Below are 18270 nucleotides of genomic sequence, written 5' to 3'. Positions count from 1 at the left end.
TAAGACCACAAGACACAAGGGCAAGGGGAAGGGACGCATGGCCTTCTCGTTCAGCTACAGTCCACATGAACGGGCGATACGCACAGCCATTAATAAAAATTGGAAGATCCTAGAAAGAGATGACCAATTAGCCGAGGTCACATCTAAAAAACCTCTGGTAACGTTCAGACGTAGTCCGTCCATTAGAAATCATTTGGTCTCTAGTTATTTTTCCACGTCTAACCCTAATTGGTTAACGAATTGCATCCCTAGTGGTAATTTCAAGTGCGGGTCCTGCAATTACTGCCGCTTTAACTTACAAACCAAGATGGTGAGGTTGGGAGATAAGCTGCATACAGTCAACTCTTTTATTAATTGTCGGTCCACCTTTGTAGTGTACGTAGTATTGTGTTCTTGTGGCCTTTTTTATATTGGCAAGACCATCCGGAACCTGTTTATCAGATTCCGTGAACGTTGCTACTCCATCCAGACAGGTAAAGGATGTCCCCGCTTCATTAGTCACATAAAAGACAGTCATGGGGGGAACCTTGAGACCCTAAAATTTGCAGGTCTGGAGAAAGTTGACATCGACCCCCAAGGGGGCGATCGTCCCAAAGCTCTACTCCGCTTAGAAGCCAGACTCATTATAAAATACAATGCGTTAGGACCAATGGGTTTGAATGATAGGAATGATCTGAGTATCTTCCTATAAATTATGTACCTCACTAGTACCATACATACCCATAATGTACCCTTGATGTATTACATCTTTCATATATTCCTGGCTGTGCTCTGTATTTAGTGGGCTATTTCCCCCTGTCTTATACTGTGTATCATGCTTTGCTGTCCTCCACCCTACCTCCTCCCCCATTTTTATACCTTTCTTCATCTTTTTATGAGTGGATAGCCAATTTTAGTTAACATCTCTGAGCATCTGTTGTGATTAACGTTGTACAACTTAAGTCACTGCCTATGCGGCGCTGTTTTTAACTATGTATCATGTTTTCTATTTTTGTATTTTCACGCATTTGCATTTTACCTGTATCTGCACACATGATACTGTGCACTTCCCTGTGTGTGTCTCGTGCCAGGACTACGCGTGCTCGGGGCGGGTATATTACCTGCGTCCCGAGATCTCGCGATGTCCGAGGCTTGAGAAAGCGCTTCCTAGCGCGAAACGGCCCGTCGCCTGCCGTGGCGTGCATCACCCCTGCCCTGATTTCTTCCTGAAATAAAGTTTCCTCAGTTTGAGATCGGTGAGTGCCACTCTTTTTTACCTCCTGTGGATATTGATACTCTGAATGTACAAATACCTGAACGGACAGTACAAGTATCTCTCCAAAGATCTTTTTATACCTAGCAGCAATACCAAAAGAGGCATATAGGAGAATAATCTATCCCAACTCAGACAAAGCACTATTTGTTGGGAATCAAATAACAACAATCTTTATTGAAAATTATTTACAGCAATCAAGACAGACAATGTTAAAACCATATAAAATATTCCACAAGACACAAAAGAGCGTGGTGGTGGTCCAAAAAGTCAATCAAATATATACGCATCTCCACTAAAATAACCTGAATACATATGTAGGAGTAACTGTATATTCAAATTACCCACCTGGGCGTGACATGATGAAAAGTTACAGGAGAGAGGCTTTGACCACCACCACAGCACCCCGACGCACGTTTCGCCGTCGCTTCTTCCTGGGGGAAGGAAGCGACGGCGAAACGTGCGTCGGGGTGCTGTGGTGGTGGTCAAAGCCTCTCTCCTGTAACTTTTCATCATGTCACGCCCGGGTGGGTAATTTGAATATACAGTTACTCCTACATATGTATTCAGGTTATTTTAGTGGAGATGCGTATATATTTGATTGACTTTTTGGACCACCACCACGCTCTTTTGTGTCTTGTGGAATATTTTATATGGTTTTAACATTGTCTGTCTTGATTGCTGTAAATAATTTTCAATAAAGATTGTTGTTATTTGATTCCCAACAAATAGTGCTTTGTCTGAGTTGGGATAGATTATTCTCCTATATGCCTCTTTTGGTATTGCTGTTGTGATTTCGGTGTTAGGATCTATACAGGAATAGGGTTATCTGATTGGTATTCACTTTTTATACCTAGGCCTGTGACCAGGACAAGGGGGCATCCTCTACGCCTAGAGGAGAGGCAATTCTACCAACAACATAGACAAAGGTTCTTTACTGTAAGAGCAGTGAGACTATGGAACTCTCTGCCGCAGTAGGTTGTTATTGCGGACTCTATGCACAAGTTCAAGAGAGGCCTGGATGCCTTTCTGGAGAGAAAAAATATCACGGGTTATGGGGATAAAACATTTATTTAATTCATAAAGGTTGGACTTGATGGACTTGCGTCTTTTTCCAGCCTTATATACTATGAAACCGTCATAAAATGGAAACAGCCCATTGATTAGTCATTGGCTTCTCATTTACGTCAGTTTTGTTAAAGGGGTTTTCCCACAAAAGAAAATTCTCAAATACTAATCCCCTTGTGATGTTTACACAATAAAGATAATTTTAACCCCTTACTTTACAATTTTACTCAGTTTTATTGCAGTTTTAGCTCCTATTACTCCCTAGGCTGGTCAGTGTAAAATTCCAGGATGTGGGTGGGGACTCTCTAAGCAGACAGATTATGATCCATCTAGTTCTGTGGTGTGACAATATGGTTAGATTATCAGGGTACAGGTGTAAATACACTTTCATCTGGCTTCTGACATTGTACTAACACACTGACACATGAGGGATGAGACAGATGAGAGATGATGAGATGCATGAGATATCTATTACACAGAGGCATGACAGACAGAGGCTGACCGACTTTCACCTATATGTGCCTGCCTCCCCCTTCCCCCACACAACTTATCTGCCTGTAGCTTGCAGCTTCTCTCACCTCACAATGTTTTTGTTGTAGGCTGTTAGTGAGTGTCTGAGCTCCATGCTGGACCGCAGGGTGCGGGACTAAAGGCACAGAGCAGAGGGAGACAGAAATCTCATCAGCATAGAGTCACACAGGAATCCAGGATGGCAGCTTGACCTTAAGTCAGAAGTTACAGGGTTGTGTCTAGGGGCAACTGAAATTATGTACACCAGGACTGATAGAGACAGGTTGGACTGTGAAATTCTGTATTTTTGTTAATAACAGTGAATTAGAGAATGTGTTATTTTGTTATCCTGGGTACATTTAAGAAACTTGTCTTTGTGGGAATACCCCTTTAACTCCCAAAATCTCTCCCTAAATATCAAGTACTTTTGTTTAAAGTAAAGGTAAAATTATTACAACCTTTGGTAAATTATTGGATAGATCTAGTAATAAGATTGATGTGCGTTAGGAAAATCTCAGGACACTGTGAATATATTTCCTCTTATTTACACATAAATTGGGCATTTTGTGTGTATATATATATAATATATTTGTTTACTATAGATTGATGTAGAATTGCTTTTCCAAAGTGTTTGTATTGCTGGTATGTTGGATAATAATAAAGCATAAGTGAAGGTTTGTGCAATGTAAAATCTCCCCTGGACTTAGATAAGAACAATATTGAGAGCTAAGAGTACAAAGCTTTAACCTTATAAGGAAACTGCTTCACCACTAGATCTGGGGAACATTCCTCCAATAGATATTCAAGGAATGTTTTTTTTTCACTTCCCAAAATCCAGCGTAAAATACAAGCACATGCTTTGCATTTCACCATTCAGCGTGCTACATTTATTATCATGTATTTTTATTGTACTGCTCCTGCAAAATATTTAATGAACTGCATATGTCTAACGTTCAGCACAACACATCAGATACACTTTTACTGCATTGTTTCAATATGAGATCTGTGTCCATTATTTTTTGTAGTCGACCAACACATCTAACACTATTATCTGCTAGGAGGATCTTATAGTGAAATTTACAATTATTTAAAATAAAATATTTTCTTTTACTTCTATCTATTTTGACATTTCTGAAAAATTCCCTTTTTTTAATCCTTATGCTAGTGAGGAAGTTGGTGCAGCCAGGTTGTGTCTTTAGCACCAGGAGCACTACTATTTCTACCTGGACCACTAAACTCTCTGTAAGAAAAGCAGGAGATTTGTGTTGTGAAGAGCACTTGGTGATTTACAGTGGCTACAGAAAGTATTCAGAACCCTTTACATTTTCTACTCTTTGTTTCATTGCAGTCAATTACGGTAGTAAGTTCTTTTTTTGCATCATTAATGTACACTCTCCACCCCATCTTGACAGAAAAAAACTGAAATGTAGATATTTTTTCTGATTTATTAAACAACTAAAAATGAAATATCACATGGTAATAAGTATTCAGATCCTTTGCTCAGTATTGAGTAGAAGCACCTTTTGAGCTAGTACAGCCATGAGTCGTCTTAGAAATGATGCAACAAGTTTCTCATACCTGGATCTGGGGATCCTCTGCCAATCTTTCTCTTCTCCCTCTGGTTGGATGGTGAACGTTGGTGGACAGCCATTTCCAAGTCTCTCCAGAGATGCTCAATTGCGTTTAGTCAGGGCTCTGGCTCGGCCAATCAAGAATGGTCCCAGAATTCTTCTGTAGCCACTGCTTTATTTTATCTCTGTGCTTGGGGTCATTGTCTTTGTGGAAGGTGATGCTTCGGCCCAGCCGTAGGTCCAGAGCACTCTGGAAGAGGATTTGATCCAGGAAATCTCTGTACTTCCCCTCATTATTTTCTTCAATTGCAACCTGTCATCCTGTCCCTGCAGCTGAAAAATACCCCCTTAGCATGATGCTGCCACCACCATGTGTCACTGTTAGGATTGTATAATGACAGGTGATGAGCGGTGACTGGTTTTCTCCACACGTACGGCTTAAAATTAACATCAAAAAGTTCAGTATCAGCAGACCAGAGAATGTAATTCTCATAGTCTGGGAGTCCTTGTTTTTTTTTGCAAACTGTATGCAGCTTTCATTTGTCTTGCACAGAGGAGAGGCCTCAGTCGGCACACTCTGTCATAAAGCCCCGACTGGAGTGCTAGCGCTAATAGATGACTTTGTTGCACTTTCTCCCATCTCCCTACTGCATCTCTGGAGCTCAGCCACAGTGATCTTGGGGGGGGGGTTTATTTACCGCTCTCATCAAGTCCCTTCTCCCTTGCTTAGTTTGGCTGGGTGGCCAAGTCAAGGTTTATTGAGGCTACTGTGCACTTAGGAACCTTGTGTGCTGCAGATTTTTGTAACCTTGGCTAGAGCAACTTGGGCAGTTCCTTAGACCTCATGATTCTCGTGTGCTCTGACATGCACTGTGAGCTGTGTGGTCTTGTATAAACAGGTGTGTGCCTTTCCTAATCAAGTCCAATCAGTTTAATTAAACACAGCTGGTCTCCAATAAAGTAGTAGAACCATCTTAAGGAGAATCGGAAGGATTAAGAAGGGTCGAATACTTATTTAATAAATTAGAAGAAATATGGACATTTGTTTTTTTCCGTCAAGATGGGGTGCAGAGTGTACATTAATGAGCAAAATGTACATGTACCAATTGGCTGAAACAAAGAGTGAAAAATTTAAAGCGGTCGAATATTTTCTGTACTCACTGTAATTGGAATAGCAGTGCTCACGGCACTGAGAACAAGACTTGATTGCACTAACTGATTTGAATACGGATTAAACTGGAAAACTGCATAATGGACTGAAATAATAACTTTTCAGTTCTCTACAACATTCTAGCAATGTTGGCTCACTCCTTTTCAGTTAAAAAAGGATCAAACAATGGTATTTTTCATCTGCGCATTTCAAGAACTTCAGTCTTTTTTATTATAGACAAAAATTACTTTCATGTTTTATTATTGGCACAATATAGATGGTCATATGATTCATAGGTTAATTGAGGTTCCTTATTTTTGATCATGCTATCAGTAGATTTTGCATCTGGCATACCTTTTCTTTTTAGTTACCATCGCCATGGACAATCCCTGGCATCCTTTGATTACTTTATAGGGTGCCAATGGGTTTAACTGCATGAACCTTCTACCACAGTTCCTATTGACAGCAATATTTAAAGAGGTTATCTAGAATTTTTTTAAAAAATAACCAAAAGCAAAGTATAAAATAACCTGCCCATCACAGCCCCTGCCTACTATCTGTAGCTATGACATTATTCATCTGATTACAGCCAAAAACTTACTAAATATTTAATGTATTTTTTTAATGTTCTGTCATTATGTGTTGGCTTTCTATATGGAAGAATTGGTGATATGTCCTCTTGAGTTTCTGTGACAGCTGAGCTCTTATCTGTGGTCTCACAATGGGAAAGATGTATTAATGTGTTGGTCTTTAAACCAGTGCAGAGTAGAACTACACAGGTCTATGCAGCGCCCGATTTATCACTGTGTCTCATGCTGGTTGATTGATCTGGGGCAGTAGATGACTGGTGAGTTCTACTTTGCACCTCCTTCTTAGTTGGTCTAGTTTGATGTAGAATTTTCTGGCGCATGGGCTATTTTCTGCTGGACACGCCCCTAGTTAGAGGACACGCCCCTAGTTAGAGGACATGCGCCTAATTAGAGGACACGCCCCTATTTGGAACAGGTTAGAAAATTGTCTAAAATGGTCTAAAACTCTCAATAAATGTGGCGCACACTCCATGGCTAGGGTGGGGCTCAGAAGAAATGAGTAGTGTGAATATAGGCGAATGAGCATAATTTGATTTCCATGAAACTGCAGCAGAGCGGAAAAAACTTTTAGGAGTATCCTAAAACTTTGACTACTACAAGGTGAAAACCCCAGCTAAGATGGTATAGATTTCTAGCTCCATGAAACTACACAATGGATTTGTATGCATGTGTGTGTTACATTTCATTTTCATGTGCATTACATCAATTTCTGTTATTTTCTTAAATTAGGTGCATTTTTTTGTCATTTCTTTTTAATCGTTGCGAGTGAGGAGAAGATCTGTATAAAGTTTACTTTGGCAAAATGAGGAGATTCTTGAGCTTTTTGTTAGATTCTTGGTGTATAGCCTGTAACCCGTGTGACCTCTTGTCAGTGACTTTAGAAGCTGCAGTGTGTCAGAACATGTTTACAGAGCAACTGCTGCCTGCGTAGGATGTCGAGGGACACCAACTCATGGTTTAATGTCTAATTATTCTCTTTCACTCCACTAGACCGATTATATCCCCCCTTTGTGTTTTGTGGGGGCCGACACAATACATTAAGATTTCGTATCCAAATGATTTTGGCCCATTTCTCCAGGCAGAGCCTTGAGTGCACTTCTGCTAGTAGAGTAGTAGTCCTTGTTAAATAATGATACAGAGTATTAGAGATTGAGGGGACCTTTATGGGTCCAGACAAGGACATTTAGTTCATCCTCATGGGCTTTTACAGTCGTTGGCTTTGAGTATGAGATTGTTGTATTGCTGAGGGATGAATTTTATATGTTTCTCATGCAATGTAGCTGTGTATTTTAATTTTTTTTAATATACGTTCTGTTTTGTCACATGAAAAAGACTATATGGATATGTACTCTGTGTTTTAACCCATGAATTCTGTGGTTGGAAAAAGCCCAGGGCAATTTGAGTGTGGGCCATTTAAAAAAAAAAAAACCTGCTCTTGCTCCCTGTTCCAGAAGAAAAGCCCAGCACGATGGTTCCCTATGTTCACACTTCTGTCTGTTTGTCTGTTGTAAAAGTGTTGGTGGACCTGTGAGCAGGTACTAGGTTGTGACCAGTTTTCCTCATGTTTGTAACTTTTCTCGCAGTCATTGCCGTCAACAGGAGCTGAAAGGTGTAGGAGGGAAAAGGGTATTTTTTTAACATGTCCCCAGACACCCTTTTAATTATCTCTCCATTTACCCAGTGATCCAGGGATGCTGCTGCTTTGGCTCTTCTGCTCTGTGTGACTGCCATAGTGGTCACATGGTGTATTACCACCATATTAGTGCTGTGATGGAAGTCATGATGTCAGGTGAAGAGGCCTAACAGAGTACTAATGCTGGATCTCTGTTGGAATGAACAGTTTTTCCTATTTATTTTCTGTTGGAATGAACAGTTTTTCCTATTTATTTTCTTTCTTTTGGATGGTTTGCAGCATTTAAAACCAATGTAGAACTTGGACCAATGGGGAGAGATTCTTCGTTTGGTGATTTGCAGAAGTTTTTAAGCTTTTATTTATTTTTTTTATGTTTTTTTAGAAGCTGATCAATACCATTTAATCACGTCTGTTTATGTGTGCCTTTCTGTTTAGTCACATAACCGCATGAAATAGACCCCATTCTTCTGTTTTATTTATACAGAGCCCTGAAGATGAAGATGATGACGAGTCTGGACAGAAAGAAAGGAAGAAAGAAGATGCCGTTACTCAGCAAAATACCCTCCAGAATGAATCCTTAAGTAAAGACCCAAGTGAATATTTGCAATCGGTAAGAGTTATTATTTAGTATCTTTTATTTAAAGGGAATCTTTAAAGGGACATTAATAATGGAGCACAATCTACAGGCAGCATGAAGCTAAGGCAAAAGAAGCTAAGCAGATCGATATATAAAGTTTTGGGCTGAGTTTCCATCTGTGTATTGTGCTGTTTATTGACCATAATTAGGAATGTTGGGGTATCCCTAAAATTAGAGTTTAAGATTGCTTTCAGGCTTTTTATGACTATTACAACATAATGGTGTGACCTACCTAAAGGGAGACAGCCTCACGCCAAAGATAATGCTAATAATTCTTTCTGGTATAAACTAAGCTAACTAATAGGAGGTACAAAGTACAACTAGGCAGTCTTCTATTACACTAAATATAGGCATAATAAGACTGTCTAGTCTAAGACCCCATTCACACAGCTGTAAAATTTACAGAAATAAATAACAGATGTGACTTATCCCCCTTACTATACATTGGCTATAAATATATTTTTCTATTTTGAATGTAGACAATATTATTTAAATATTTTTTTTATTGAAAAAACAATTTAAAAACCCTCAATGCTTAATTCCGCAGTTGCTCCTGTTGTCACACGCTCTTTGTCTACAGAGGCAGGCGCTTCCATCCGACGACTTCCGCTCGTCAGCTACAGCATTAGATTCAATGTTGTAAGTGTGTGGCAGTGGACAGATGGGTGTGTCCGCCTCTGTAAACTAACAGCAGCACAGAAGTGAAGGGCGGTGTGCTGGACAATGGGAGAGACAGAGAAGATGAGCATAAGTTGTTTGGTTTTTTTTTTTTGGATATATATATATATATATATATATATATATAATATATATATATATATAATATATAGCCCCCCTTCCCAGCCAGATACAACATTTTTTAAAGACTGGACAACCCCTTTAACTATACATGAAGAGAGCCTGTGTTTCAATGACGAAGACCGAACATTATCTACAGTTTTATGCTGGTTTACTTAGGGTCAGTCACACATACACGCGAGTCACATTCTGACTCACACAGTCAGTAAGTATAATGTATTTTTATAATGTATTTCAGATATACATGTTCAAGGTCACACCTATCGCATTCTAAAAGAGCTGTCAATCTAGCTTATAGAGTTACTGCTGTCCTAGCCAATATGCACAGTTCCCTTATTGCTGTAGTCTTGCATTTTCTGTGAATTTATTATACATTTCAGTAAGATCAAGGATTATAAAATTTCATATAGTTGTACTATTCGCATTTTATTGAGAACATCCAGGATGCATGAGGTAAAAGGAAGTATAATAATACATAAGGTTGGGAAAAGACACAGGTTCATAAACACCGACCTATAGGATTAAATAGGTCCCATGATATTCCCTATTACCCATGATATTTCTCCAGAAAGGCATCCAGGCCTCTCTTGAACACATACATGGAGTCCACCATAACAACCTCCTGTGGCAGAGAGTTCCATAGTCTCACTGCTCGCTCCCTAAAAAATCCCTGTCTATGGCGGTGATTTAAGCGCCTCTCCTATAGGCATAGAGGATGCCCCCTTGTCATTGTATTCTAGTCCCCCCATTCCCCTAATAATCTTGGTTCCTCTCCTCCACACCCGTTTCAGTTCTACGATGACCTTTTTATACACTAGAGCCAAAAACTGTACATAATATTCCATGTGTTATCTGACCAGTGGTTTGTATAAGGGCAAAACCTTTGTCCCTTTCTGGAGAATCTATTCCTCTCTTGATACATCCCATAATTGTATTTGCTTTATTAGCACCAATACCCTCAAGTCTTTTTTAGCTGCATTGTACCAAGTAATTGACTGTTTAGAACATAATTGTACCTTTTGTTTCCATGGCGCAAGTGCATAACTTTATATTTATCTACATTAAACCTCATTAGCCATTTCTCCGCCCAATCTTACAGCTTCCTCAGATCCCTCATTGATGTAATACTTTTGGCCTCTTTATTAATTACTTTACAGAGTTTAGTATCCTTTGAAACTAATAATAATAATAATAATAATCTTTATTTATATAGCGCCATCAAATTACGTAGCGCTAATATTGAACCTCTTCTGTGTATCCCCTCATTAATGAAAACGTGAACTTTCAGAGCCAAGTGGGAACAATTGTGATACAGGTAAAATAATTATGGTGAAAGTGTGTCTATCCTATATCACATCTCATTTGTTATGCAAAAAGTCTGAAAAGAGATGGCAAAATCGATTTTGCTAATGTAAAACAGCTTTTAATTCGTCTGACCTTCATCCTATGTTACAGTCCAGTTATAAAAGTAACTTCTTCTGTAATTCTTAATGAAGGCATAATGTAAGCACCCAACTCATTGATAAACCATGGCTCCAAATATAGGACTGTTCATTAAGGATTTCACTCAACATTGGGAAAGTCTTATAAAGTATTGATAAGATGGTAGCTCAAACTCAACCATACAATGAATTCTGACAGAGGCCAACCCACTACTTTCTCTAAAGATTGTACCTGGTATCATGTTGGAAAACTTATGGTCTGGGTACATTGTGGCAAACGTGCCCTAAACTCAAACACCTTATCGATGTTATTTTGGCTTGGAATTTACTACTAGGAAGTTCTTCTTAACCCCTTACAGACGTGCGCAGTAATAGTGCTCTTTCTAGCTAATCAGACAAAATTTTATTTATTTAACGTTAGATCTTGCTCATATTTACTCATTTTGCAATTTTTTTTTTACCATTGTCCAAGATGTCTTAGTCGCTCCTTGTAAGTCAGTGCCCGGCATTGGACTTTCATAGTCCCAGGCTTGATGTGGTTTCATAGATGTTTGTGATTTTTCCTAAAACAATATACTTTTGTGGATTACTTTCAGATTATTATGTTTTGTAGGAAAATTACACTGCACATTGACACATAAGTCACATGGACAGCAGAGAGGACATTGTGGTGGGATCTTTTTAGTTCTTTTTTTTTTTGCCCCAAAGCCTTTGTCTTGTGGTCATTGAGGGGACAATGAATTTGAAGGTGTACAAAAACAATTTACAGGATAATGTGAGGGCAACAGTTCATGACCTCAAAGACATATTAATTGATGTAGCAGGGCCATTAACCTACGCACAAAAGTTAAAAAAAATAAGTGGCTTAAAAAAGATTTGTGTTGTGAAATAGCCAAGTCCTGACCTGAACCCAATTGAAATTCTGTGGCGTCACCTGATGAGAGATGTGCAAGCAATGCATCCCAAAAATATTGATGAAATGAAACACATTAACAGGGAAGACTTGCTCTCCAGTGTTATGCATGATCACTACTTTCCATTATAAAATCATGGGTTCACTTACTTTTTCCCTGGATTTTTAGTCAATCATTGTGACTTGATAAGTCCGTTCCCTTGGTATTATTAATCAAAGTACATTTACATTTTCTGGCAGCTGTAAATTGGTTCAATAAACTGCTTACAAACGTAGATCGAGTAGTAACCAAGGAGAGTTTGTTCTATTTCCTGACAGTTTATCTGATCTTAGAGGAAATCTACCAGCAGGATAATGTAATGTAAACCAAGGACACTTACATAATAATGATAATAACTCCTTTATATAGCACACACAGATTACGCAGCACTACACATAGCTTGCCAAATCAGTCCCTGTCCCCAATGGAGCTCACAATCTAATCAACCTACCAGTATTTTTTGGAGTGTGAGAGGACCCAGAGGAAACCAGCCCAAACACAGAGAAAACATACAAACTCTTTACACACTGCTATGTTCCCCGTTGGTCTGTCTTGGATCTTCTTTTATGACCTTGTTTGGATAAAAACTGACTTTTAAAATTTATGCAAATAATGATGGGCTATGGAGGTGTCACCAGAGCCCCTACAGGCTCTGTTGTCTATTAATTATCCACAACTCTTTGCAGGCTTATAGCCTGCTTGCCCCATCCCATCACATAGTTGTGAGTCTGCAATTCCTGCAATCTCTGTAAGGTGCAGCTGGCCCCCCAGAGCCCCTAATTTGCATAATTTCAAAAGTTGTTTTTATTTTTACAAGGCCATGGATATTAAATGGACCAGAGGCAGTCCAAGGGGAACACAGAAGCATGTAAGTGTCCTTGGTCTACATTACATGATCCTGCTGGTACATTTCCTTTTAAATATTCCTGTGGCTTTCATTGCAGAAACATATTCTGCAGCTCTGCTCTCACTCTCTACCTGTCTAGCTACAACATTCTTCCATGCAGTTTGGATGTGCATTAGTTTTGGCAATGAAGTATATGCATATTATATGGATAACACATGAGTACAAGTGTACATCTTTATCAGGCCTGGCTAGTCACATCATACTATTTTTTTAATTTTTCATGGGCACAATCTTAATCTGTGAACTGAGCTATGGATATTCTTCTTTCTACTACAGGGAGTAACTTCACTGTACATTGTTTATTTATTTGTAAATTATTCTGGGGAGTGAGCTGCACATTTTACCTGATTATTTTCTCTTTATATCTTAGGCCCGACCTTTCGATTTTCCTACTTCTACTCATCCTAAGTTTCACCATTCAGTTTAGCCTTACATCATAAAATGATAGAGCTATATTTTTACATCTCTTTTACTGTTTTCCCCTGCAACATTGGTGCTCCCTGCGTCCTGGCTGTGCAGGGAACTGCAACTGAGCCTCATTCAGTAAATTGGGCAATTGGGCATAGAAGAAACTGTGAGGGAGATGCCTTGTCACTTATCATAAAGTCATGGTTTAATCTGACAATAATTAAATACCGCATATACTCCAGTATAAGCCGACCCAAGTATAAGCCGAGACCCCCTAATTTCAACACAAAAAAAAACTGGGAAAACCTATTGACTCTTGTATAAGACGAGGGTGGGAAATGCATTGGTCACAGCCTCCTAGTATATAGTCTGCCAGCCCCTGTAGAATACAGCCTGCCCAGCGCAGGTAGTAGGAAAAAAAAATAACACTCTACTCACCTTTCCGACATCCCCCGTAGGTCCTCTTCTGTCTCAGACAGAAGAGGACCTACGGGTGACATCAGAAAGGTGAGTTTTGACTTTATTTTTTTAGTTGACTCGAGTATAAGCTGAGTTAGGGTTTTTGAGCACAAATTTTGTGCTGAAAAACTAGGCTTATACTCGAGTATTTATAGTAGATCATTTTACTCCAGAAATTACTATGTGTTTGCAATACATAAAGTAAAAATTGTAAAGGACTTTTTAAATGTTTAATATTTATTTTGAGAGACTGGGATTTTTTGAGGGGTGATTAAGCGAGGACTTGGGGGACAGTCATACGTTGTTTAATATTAGAATCAGAGATTTTCGGCATAGAAAAGTCGTAGCTTTTATAGCTTTCAAGCCTTCCTGTTAGACCCAGTTTTGGGTATTTAAGATGTTAACAAAACGGTCTGGCGAGTCCAATTGAGAATCTCAGATGTGTTTTTAATTGTGACTGGATGGTATGTGAAGAATGTGGAGATCTGATGTAGTACATGCTCCCTAGTTAGTAAACAGTAGTCTTACGTGCCGCTTGCCCTCCCAGTGCCTTGTGCTGCTTTATTATTGCCAAGAATGTAGGGAAAAAAAACATTTCCAGGCAAAGCGTCTGCGTTGGTCCCCTTTCCTGTGTATATTATTGAACCATGTGAATAGATATACATTTCATTCTTGGAGCCTCCATTAATCAGCATATTAACCCCGGCCGTGCTGTGCAGGATGTGTAGCTGTGCTAGAGATGTGAGTGTAAACAATGACTATCGCTCTGTGTAACCCTACATTCCTCCTTTATTATTATTACATGGAGGCTTTGAGGCCATTCCTCCTGGTAGAGACTACTTACTCATTGAACAGGGTTATCTACTCCTTCCCTCCCTTCTTCCAGCTTCCTCTCTGCACCAATGACAGTCAGCATATAAGATGTAGATTTGTACATTTGGTTGTGAGATAAAGTTCAGTTGACCTTGTACTGCCATTAAATGAGACTGGTCACCACGTCTGACTGGTCTTGGTTAATACTTATTTCATCCATGAAATGATAGTTCTGTGTTTGAAGTGTCCATTGGCTTTGGTAAGAAGACCTTATTTACTGTGACATGAAGAAGGTTCCTACTAAATTGCATTTTCCTCTGTTAGTCAGAGCAGAGAACACCCACTCCGACTCACCTATAACAACTATATTGTATATTATGTCTGTAGTAGTTTTGTATTACAAATGTGTTGCCATTCTCAACTCCTATCAGCTGCTAATGGCTCCCATGGAGATTTTCCAGCTTGTGCCTTTGTGTTGTGCCATAGATATGGATTCCACTATAGCTGTCACTGGAGGAGAGTTTCCACTTTCATTGGCTTACAGACAGTTTTTGTAACCCTAGAAGAATTGACCGAGTAAATAGACATGCCTTATTCCAATCATTTATTACATGTCTTATGAGTGTCTGGGATGGGAAGGCCCCATTAACATGTATGTATATTTATGTGCCCTGCTCCCTTCTATCATTCGTGTCTCTGTACTGCTGTCCTTTTTTGTAACATCAGAAAAACAGTTTTTAGAGCCAGAAAACTAGATAATGCTTAGGACAAAGTACTTGCATTACAAACTGCTTCACCTACCGTGTTATTGTCTCTAAGGGATGTGGTTTTCCATTTTATTCCTCCCCACATAGGGTGAGAAACAGCCTCAGTTTCTAATTGCTTTCCATTGGTTAGAAAATCTATATATTAAAGGGGTATTCTCGTTTGGGCACTCACATTCAGTTTCATTAATCTGCCATATACAAACATTTCTTCAATTAGATATCATTAAAAAAATGTTCCTGTGTGAAGGTAATTTCTCATAAATGTAGTCTTGTGGTCCCTTAGAAACAGGATAGCTTCCTCGGATACGGCCACCTCTGCTAGAGTCCCGCAGCCGTCCTGTGGTAATGATTGCTGAATCCTGGTGGTTTGGCAGGACTCTATAGCGTATGTCTGGCCGCCACTGCCAGAGTGTGACGTGGTCGTATCCGAGGATCTAATTTCTAAGGGACAACATGACTACATTTATGAGAAATTATCTGCACACATTTTTTTTTATTAACATCCAATTGAAGAAATGTTTACATATGGCAAATGAATTTAATTAAATGTAAATTCCCTGATGGGAAAACCCCTTTAAGGCTCCTCTGTCATAAAAGAAGAAAAAAAAGTAAACCGTGGTGCCAGATGGCATTTATAAACCACAAAGTTGAAGTGCATGGTTAATGTGGTGTCCCTTTCACTGTGGCATTCCAGTCTGATGAAGAGGACAGTACCCCATTAAAGGGAACCTGTCACCAGGAGACCCATTTTAGCACTCCCCCAGTCCCCACAGAGCATAGTACATACACTGCCAAAGTGCTTTTGTATAAAAAATTGGTTTTACAGAAAAAAATATTGTACCTTTCATTAGCATGTGCTGTGTGACTAGGCAGTTGCCTTTTGGGAGGAGCTGGAAAGGAGCAGTCCCCCCCACCCTTGGGAAACATGTGACCTTTTCAAATATATGAATAACTCCCCTCACTCGGGATTGGCTGTAGAGGAGCAGGGGGCGTCGCTAAGCCCAGTGATGGGTTTTTTCTTATATTTGAAAAGGTCACATGGAGAAGCTGTTCCCCAAGGGTGGGGGGGAAACTGCTCCTTTCCAGCTCCTCCCAAAAGGCAACTGCCTAGTCACACAGCAGATGCTAATGAAAGGTACAATATAACATATCTTTTTTTCTGTAAAACCAATTTTTAATACAAAAACACTTTGGCAGTGTATGTACTATGCTCTGAGGGGACTGGGGGAGTGCTAAAAATGGGTCTCCTGGTGACAGGTTCCCTTTAAAACGTATTCTCCTTTTATTGTATACATTCATGATATACATTTCCTTCTGACTTGTTCCTTTTTGGCGCCCAAGGGTTCTATTAGTGTTTACCCAATTCCTCATAGAAATGGGTGTTACTACTTTGTTATTGAAAGAGTTGTATGAATAATATACATAGTGGTGATGATTGAGAACATGAAACACAGTAACTTTTTTATTTTTTTCCCCCCATTTTTTATCATGCATTTGATGCTGCTGTTATAAACCACATTACGAGATGGGAAATACCGGCTCTAATTTTCAGCCTTTACAGATATAAGTAGTTAGAGTTGGTAAAGGTTGGTAAAATCAATATGATTCCAAGTGTCACATAAATTTAGGATAAATGTTTGGTGTAGATAAGGTAGGTTGTGGGATAGACAGATTCTCCTTTTTTATGCTGATGTGAAAAGCTTTGGAACTTGGCTGAAGAAAATCGCTTTTCAGCTCTTCTTGAAAACCCACTTGAACGTTGTTCCAATATTGTGGTGTTTGTGGTGTTCTAAGTGAGAACATGTAATGTTTGCTTATAGTGAATATGCCTGATTTATTTATGTTAGTTTATTCATTTATGTTTTTTCTTTTTTTTTAGGAGAGAAATGTGCCAACCAGATATAAGAGGTAAGGGTAAGACAAACCTGTAAAATGAGTTATTATTTATTTGATTTACCGTATATACTCGAGTATAAGCTGACCCAAGTATAAGCCGAGGCCCCTAATCTTACCACAAAAACCTAGTAAAACCTATTTTTTTTACTTGCGTATAAGCCGAGTTTGGGGTTTTCACCACATTTTGTTGTGCTGATAAACTAGGCTTATACTCGAGTATATATGGTATATAAAATCAATACATCATTATATAAAGTGAAGCCACTGTTAAGAAACAAATTTAAATAGATCTTTATTTATCTAGGGCCATAAAATGCTGCAGAGCTTATAACATAGTAAGATGAAACCATATGAGTGACTGCTTTACTCGCAAGTAGGAGTGACACAAGAGGTGACCGTACTTGTACAATGGTCCAGTTATTCTTTTATAAAATAATTTTTAAAAATAACATAAATGAAAAAGCCTTATGAGCCAGTCTGTAGACCCCATCTTTCTCTACAGAATCCATGGCCTATGGGCTGTTAATGTTCAATCAGTTAGGGAATGGAATATTCCTATCTGAAGAGATGGGTTTTTAAGACATGTTGGAAACACTGGTAGTTGGGTGCAGCTTGGGAGTCCTGGAGAAGCAAGTGGGAGATTTGGATATAAGAAGAACACAAACTTGGAAGATGGAAGATGGAAGAGCACAGGTTGGGCGCTAGACTGAGATGAGGGATGTGATGTAGGAGGGTGCAGCACTGTGCAGAGCTTTGTGGATGAGATTGATTAGTTTAAAATGTATCCTGAGACGGGCAACCAATGCAGTGACTGACACAGGCTGGATGAATCCATGTAGTGTCTAGACTGAATGAAACATCTGGCATTTAGGATAGATTGTGTTCTGTGCTGCTATGTAATGTGGCTTATTAGTCTTCTGGGGTCACAATAATAACGGCCTATAGTCATGGCAGGCCATTGGCCATGCACCTGCTGTTTGCCTTCTCCACAATCATGTTATACCTGGAATGATAGTTGTGATGTGATCTAGCACCTGGCCTGCATTTGCCTCTCTTCTTAAAGGAGTATCTTCCTCTCTTGTTCTTGTGATATTATTTAGCAATATTATTGTAATATTCCTAACAATGATGGGTATACAGCCTAAGCAGCTTTTCTAGTAGGAATCATTGGGTTGGATTGTGCTGTGATGTTGATGGCCTTCTATGTTTTTTGTTCTTGTTATTTGTTCAGTGCAGGAAATGTTCTGCAATCCTTGTTTTAGGATCTGCTATTGCTGCAATATTTTGAGTACACTTTACCCTGAGTGTTTTGTAAAGCTTTTTGTAAATGATCTGTATGGTCTAACCTTTTATTAGACAGTGAAGACTGCAGACATTGTACATAATTGTATTCGTTTTCAGCCTATGATGGATGCA

The 18270-nt window shown here is 39.1% G+C and overlaps 1 protein-coding gene across 3 annotated transcripts in view; it reads left to right on the top strand.

Moving 5' to 3' along the window:
• PAWR (pro-apoptotic WT1 regulator) overlaps positions 1-18270 on the top strand; it is an 85367-nt gene that overhangs the window by 49770 nt on the left and 17327 nt on the right. For all 3 annotated transcript variants that reach the window (XM_072146799.1, XM_072146798.1, XM_072146800.1), the window contains exons 3-4: positions 8259-8384; positions 16838-16866. In XM_072146799.1, the coding sequence (XP_072002900.1) occupies positions 8259-8384; positions 16838-16866 (155 nt within the window). The remainder of the gene's footprint in view (positions 1-8258; positions 8385-16837; positions 16867-18270) is intronic.

This window comes from Engystomops pustulosus, chromosome 4, assembly GCF_040894005.1.
Source record: "Engystomops pustulosus chromosome 4, aEngPut4.maternal, whole genome shotgun sequence".
Classification (NCBI taxonomy): Eukaryota; Metazoa; Chordata; class Amphibia; order Anura; family Leptodactylidae; genus Engystomops; species Engystomops pustulosus.
The sequence above is the reverse complement of the archived record's forward strand: the minus strand, read 5'-3'. Positions and strand labels throughout refer to the sequence as shown.